Source organism: Dryobates pubescens, chromosome 3 (assembly GCF_014839835.1).
Source record: "Dryobates pubescens isolate bDryPub1 chromosome 3, bDryPub1.pri, whole genome shotgun sequence".
Taxonomy (NCBI): Eukaryota; Metazoa; Chordata; class Aves; order Piciformes; family Picidae; genus Dryobates; species Dryobates pubescens.
The window spans coordinates 38,598,557-38,604,964 of NC_071614.1; the positions used below are offsets into that span (position 1 = coordinate 38,598,557).

At 45.5% G+C, this 6,408-nt stretch overlaps 1 protein-coding gene across 1 annotated transcript; it reads right to left on the reverse strand.

Moving 5' to 3' along the window:
- Positions 1 to 375: 375 nt before the first annotated feature.
- Positions 376 to 1,527, reverse strand: FAM110C (family with sequence similarity 110 member C). The gene has a single exon (XM_009910284.2). It carries the CDS (start codon positions 1,500 to 1,502, stop codon positions 411 to 413), a length of 1,092 nt encoding a protein of 363 aa, XP_009908586.2. The 5' UTR covers positions 1,503 to 1,527; the 3' UTR covers positions 376 to 410.
- Between the last annotated feature and the right edge of the window lie 4,881 nt (positions 1,528 to 6,408).

Here is a 6,408-nt window from a genome sequence, read left to right on the forward strand (position 1 = left end):
TTAAGGGTTGTACACTTTTATAAGTTTTTTACTGGCATTTATATAGCAGAAATTAGAGAAAACAAGCTATTTATGAAGCAGGAATCTGCAAAGGGTATGTCTCATAGATACCAACTCTTTAATTTCATGGGGGGTGGGGTGTCCTGATCTAAATCTGACATGCTGCATGCATTTGTTTGTTTGTATTTTGTTTTTTATAATGACATGGATTTCTGCTTTGCAAAAAGGCCACACTGGAACATGTAGCATATAACATACATTTCCCTTCAGCCCTTCATGAAAAGCCTAAAATAAATTAAGAGGAGGTAACGTCTTGCTAAAGAGGAAAGAGAAATAGATGAAACCAACAGGGTGAGGTTTTGCACACACCTTGAGTTCACCAGGCTGCAACTCAAGCTGAAAGAAGCTATTCATGCCAGTTCCTGGATCACCTTGCTGGTCTCCTTGGCTTTCTTACACGTGTACAACCATTTGATTATCCGAGCGTTGCGCTCGATCACGGAGGTGCTGCTTGGGACCTGTTCTGTCAGTTCATCCTCCAGCAGCCCCTCATCTCCGCTGTGCCTTGTGAAGTCGCTCTCGGATGTTGCCACGCTAATGCTGCGGAACTTGAAGGAGACGTTGTCAGATACGACAGAGAAGTTCTCTCTCCCAAGATCCTCGATGACCTCCTGCTCCAGGCCACAGTACTTGAAAAATGTATCAAACTCGGAGAAGGACTTAGAGTAGCGAGAGCTGATGTCTGACTGAGAGCGATGGAGACCTCTCCTCTTCACCTCCTTGACCTCCTCAGGAGTTATATTCAGTTTCAAGGGTCTCTCACGCTCTTTTGTACATACCTCTGGGGCTTTGGTGCTCACAGTGACAGCTTGCTCCACTTCATGGTTGCTTGGCTCATGGTCAGAGTCTTTTGATGAGGGAAGCTCTTTGCTCTCGGCAGCTGTGGAGTCCTCCATAACTCTGGGCATCTCAGGGGAAGTCAGCCGTTTCTCCTTTACGGACCCGTGGAAGATCCTCCTCACCACGTTCCCTCGTGAGCTGTCCTGGGTTTGACCTCTCCCAAACTCGCATTTCTGGCGGTAAATCACTAGGGAATCCGGCCGCATCTGCCTCCTGGGGGTGCTGCGCCTGGCTATGGGCGGGCCGTGCTGCAGGGGAGCCCGGCAGGAGTACACCGCTAGCTCCAGGGGCTTCGCGCTCTTCCCTCTCCCAAAGTCCCGGCTGCTTTTTTTGCTCTCTACAGAGCAGGTCTCGCTGCTGCTCTCCGAGGCAGAGCTAAGCATGATGACAGGCTCCTGCTTGGTGCTGATTACCTGCTGACTTTTGACGTACTTGGCCTTATCGGCTGCCAACCTCTCCACGGCACTTCTCCTGCCCGGGCTGCCTGCCTCCATCTGCCTGCGGAGGTACTCGGGACCCTTGTTGAGGAGTCGCAGGGTGAAGGAGGAGTGGAGGTCGGAGATGGCGTGCATCCTCACGGCCCGGGAGAATTCAGTTGGCATAGCAGTTTCAACGACGGGGATCCTACGCCCAATCCCCTGAGAGAAAGTAACAAAAAAAAAAAACAAAAAAGAAGGAAAAAAAAAAAAAAGGGGGGGGGGGACAGTAAATAAATTTGCCCAAAAAAAGGTAAAAAGAAAAGCAAAGGGAAGCCTAGTTGTTGGAGACGGCTGAACCCCTCCGAGGGCAAAGCTACACCCGCGCCACCCCGTCCCTGCCGCCCGGCCGCGTCCCTACCGGCCGCGTCCGCTTCCAGCTCCGCCGCCGCCGCCCCGCCCGCCCCACCGGCCGGGCACAGCCAATCCCGCTTCCCGTCCGCGCCCCGGAACCTCCGCGGGGCAGCCGCTGCTGCTGCTGCTGCCAGCAGGGAGGCTCCTGGAGCGGGCGGTGCACAGGTTGTGGGGGCATGGCCAGCGCCGGCCTCCGAGGTACTCCTCGAATCGCTTCCACTCAGAAGCGGCTTCTGCCGGGACACCTCCTGCGGACGAGACGCTTCTGGCTCAGAGCCTGATCCTGCAGATTCCAGAACACCTTTCCCTGGGAGGCCAGTATGAAACCACAGAATCATTAAAGTTGGAAAAACCTCTTAAGATCATCCAGTCCACCTGTCAACCCAACACCACCATGCCATGTGAAACCATGTCCCAAAGTGCCATGCCTATAAATTTTATGAACACCTCCAGGGATGGTCAAACCTGGACAGTCTGAGCATCCAAATTCTGCCCGTGTTATCTCATGTGAGATGTACCTTCCCTGTGGTCACTAGTAACTGAGTTACCTATAACTTTGCTTTTTATATAACCCCCAAAGCTAACTAACAACTGAAAGGTTTTTCACCTCTAGTTTTGAGGGGATTGGGGGGAGGGAGGGGGTGTGTGATGTGTGTGTGGGAGGGGTTGTGTGTTTTTTTTAGTGGTTTGGTTTGGTTTTGTTTCATTGGTATGTTTGTTTTAATGTCTGTTACTTCAGTGGTATTGTAATATCAGAATGATTTGGTGGTGATTGACCTATACCTCATCTTTACAATCACTGAATTGTGGCAAACAAATTAACAAACGTACAAAGGGAGACTGCAGACCTTCCTGTCATTATGAAGTTTCAGAGTACACCACTTTCCCACCAGGAACTATTTGCTCCTAGCTGTGTGGCTGGAAATAAAACATACTAGGCATTTTTAATGTCAAGAAAGTGTAAGGTAAGTGTTGGGTATGCATGCCCTTCTGCAGCCCATAGGAGCAGGCAGAGGAGTTTTGAGCACCTCTGGCTCATGGAGCTGCTTTGCTTTGTGGTGAGACTGCAACAGCTTTTGCCGTTATATCCCCCACCAAGAGTGAGGCTACCCAGACTGAGCCCTGCTGTGATGGCTGCACCCAGATGCTGTGTTGTCACCAAAAGATCAAATCATGTGAGTGGCACCAATGTTATCCTCATTCAGGAATAAGAGGGCACAAAGTACTGAAGTATGGCCTGGGCATCTGGGTTTTCAGTGCAGCTGCACTACTCTGGGCACATGTCTGCCTTTCTTGGGCATATTTCCATGGTTTCTGTGTCCTATCAGAACCATGCTGTGATTTGTAGAATCATAGTCTGGTTTGGATTGGAGAAGACCTTTTAAAGGTCATCTAGTCCAACTGCCCTGCAATGAGTAGGGATGTCTTCAACTAGATCAGGTCGCTTAGAGCCCCATCCAACCTGAGATGGAATGTTTTTAGACATGGGACTTCTGGGCAACTGGTTCCAGTGTTTCATCAGGGTCATCACAAAAAATGTCTCCCTTATATCTAGTCTGAATCTACTCTCTTTTGGTTTAAAATCATTATGCTTTAATAACCTTGAGTTATTGCCCATGGGATGACAGAAGACATGGTCTGACTTCCTGAACACATTGCATGTCATTGTATGCTCATTTTTTAATGTAATGAGCACAGAGTGATTTGTCCTCATTGCAAAGCAGAGTGTCCAGTCATGCTAAAAGCATTGGCCACGTTCTAGCCTACTGCCATGGACAAGCCTCATCATGACAAGGAAAGGGTTAAGAGCAACCCTGATGTAAGAGTTTGGGTTAGCCCTTCAGTGAAGATATGCTTGGAAAAACACAGAACGGAAATATTCTCTTGCCAGCATGGTTCTGCTGCTGGACTTTCCCTTGATTTTACATCCTCTCTGTTCCTAGCCATGTGGGTCTGAACTCCAGAAGCCCCTTGATGCACACTTTTGCCTGTTTACAGCAAGGATGCCAGATGGGATGCTTATCTGAGCCAGGACTGAAACTTGTGATCTACTTTGAGATCCCTTAGAGTGAAATTCTTGTGGGTATGTAGAATGTACATGGGTTTTGAGAACTTTTTTCCTTCTTCTTCTACAGATATACAAGTGGAGCTGCTTCATATGACAGCTTACCTACAAATTAATATCCTCGAAAGCAGAAAGATAGTAATAAAAGTATGAGCACAGCTAACTACCAGGGAGCCCTTCCTTGTTAAAGCTGCTCATACACAGATGTGTAAGTGCAGTTAATATTGTTATGTATTTAAATGCTTCATGGAAGACAGGGCTTATAGAGGAAGCTAATGCCTTCTAATGACGAATCATAGCAATAAGCCAATAGCTGTGATGAATTTAGTAATAAGATTAAGGTTTCATTTCCATCCTCATATTCACAAATTTGTCTTCATTTTTTCTTTCCAGTTCTGTATAATGTAAAAACATCTATTCACATTGCTCCATGCATTTTAATTTGTGTTTGTCCCAATTTCTTGTACCTTGTGTCTCTTGCCTTTAAGAACTTTAAATAAATAAATAACTCAGATGTCATTTGTTTGCATTCATTTGAAATAATGAGAAGAGTGAATATATATGAACTAATTTCTTTATCAAAACTATTTATTCACTCCTTGCCACATGCAAAAGCCATTAGCAAGAGCAGATATTGCATATTTTTGTCACTGGACAGTAGGATCTTGTGTTTAAAGTTCATATATTGTATTAAGAGAAGAGAAATGGCCTCAAGTTGCACCAGAGGAGGTTTAAATTGGATATTAGGCAAAGTTTAGACACTGAAAGAGTGGTCACACATTGCAATGGGCTGCCTAGGGAGCCACCATCCCTGGAGATGTTAAAAAAAATGTCTAGCCATGGCACTTCAGGACATGGTCTTGTGGGCATGGTGGTGTTGGGCTGGCAGCTGGACTTAATGATCCTAGGAGGCCTTTTCCAATGGAAATGATTGTATGGTTCTATGGTTCCATGATTCTACATACAAAACCAATTGAAAAAAAAATTTGATTGTTTGGGATGAAAAAAAGAGTAAACATAAAAAATGTTGGGACTATTTTCCTTCACTTAAAATTTCTTTAGTTTTGAAGGTGTGCCTGAAAGAAACCTGGAAACTTTTGATGGAACATTTTTTTTTCATTTTCAGCCTATTTCCTCCTCCTCTCACTGACAAAAGAAAATGTGGGTTTTGATTTTCCATAAATTGCATGCCACAAGAAATTCCTCATGAAAAATCACAACAGCTCTTTTCAGCTGACTTTCTTGATATGTGAGATACTTCTCTCTACAAATCCTGAGTGATGGCAATGACATTTAAAGTGGCAGAAGAGGTTTCCAGGGTCAGAAAACACTGTGGGCAACAAAATTTTTCAACTTTGTCACCCCTATGATAAGGTACAGTAATGTAGCACTAATGTAGTTATTTGAAATACACTTAGATCACATATTTAAGAACTTAAATAAATTTATGCTGTTTGAGTAATTTGTATTTATGTATCTCGAAATTAGCTCTTATATTTATGGATACACCCTTAAAATGTTCAAAGAAGAGAACCATTGCATCTCTTCATTAGGGAAAGCAGAGTGAGATAAAGTGTGTTATGAAAGCATCAAGCAAACCAGCTTTGCCCTTGGCCCAGTACAGGCTTGAGAACAAAAGCAATGAAATAAAAATGGGCACAGTGGCACATGTCCCTCAGCCTGTCAGCTGGCATCAGTATCTCTCTGTCATCCATGCATTAGGCAAAGAGGAGCAAATCCTGCACACATTAAGCCTTGGCTGACACCAGAAGTTTTCCCATGGATGGGGAGTTCTACAAAACTGAAACTTCTTGACAGAAAAGCTTTGCAAACACTGAAATGGTCTCCTCAGGGAGGTGGTTGAATCCCCAGCCCTAGAGTGTTAAAAAGGCAGAAATATGGTGCTCAGGGTCATGATTAACAGCAGACTTGGTAGTGTTAGATATTGGTTAGACCTGATCTTTTCCAACGGAAATGATTCCATGAAAATACCTCTTGAGTCTCCTGGCATTTAAGGCTACTGCTAAATGCACAGCAGTTGAATTTTGTGTGGGGTAAGACAAGCCACTTCTCACCCTGTTGTTGTTAATAAGATATCTGTTTGGGGCATGTTTTTCTGCTCGTGGAGACCGGAAGGCCAGTGAATGAGAGCTGCTGCAACGTGACTGCAGGTAGACAGCCTAATGAGTGCAAAGCTTAGGTCATTGCTGTCTACTTCTCCCACCCCTTTCACTGTGTCAGTGATTTATAGTGGTCAAAGGGCAAAAATGAAGCAGTAGCAGTGGGAGGGAAAAGGCAAGAATAGAGAAGAGGGAGCTCAAGCCCTAATAGAAATGGGATGCTCCCATTTTGGAGACCCCCAGTACAACTTCGTCCCAGGACTGAGGTCTCTTCCCAGCAGCAGCCCTCAGTGCTGTGTTCAGGTGCTGCCTGGAAAGCAGGAGCAGCCCTTGTCAGAAGGTGGTTCCCTCCTGATGTGACATACTGAGCAGTGCCACTGGGTGTCCTGTTTGCTGCATTCAGGCTACACAAAACAGTCACCAAGTAGAAAGGAGCAGTTTCAAACTAGCTGTGCCCAGTGAGGAAATTTCAGAGCCTTGAACGTGAAATCAG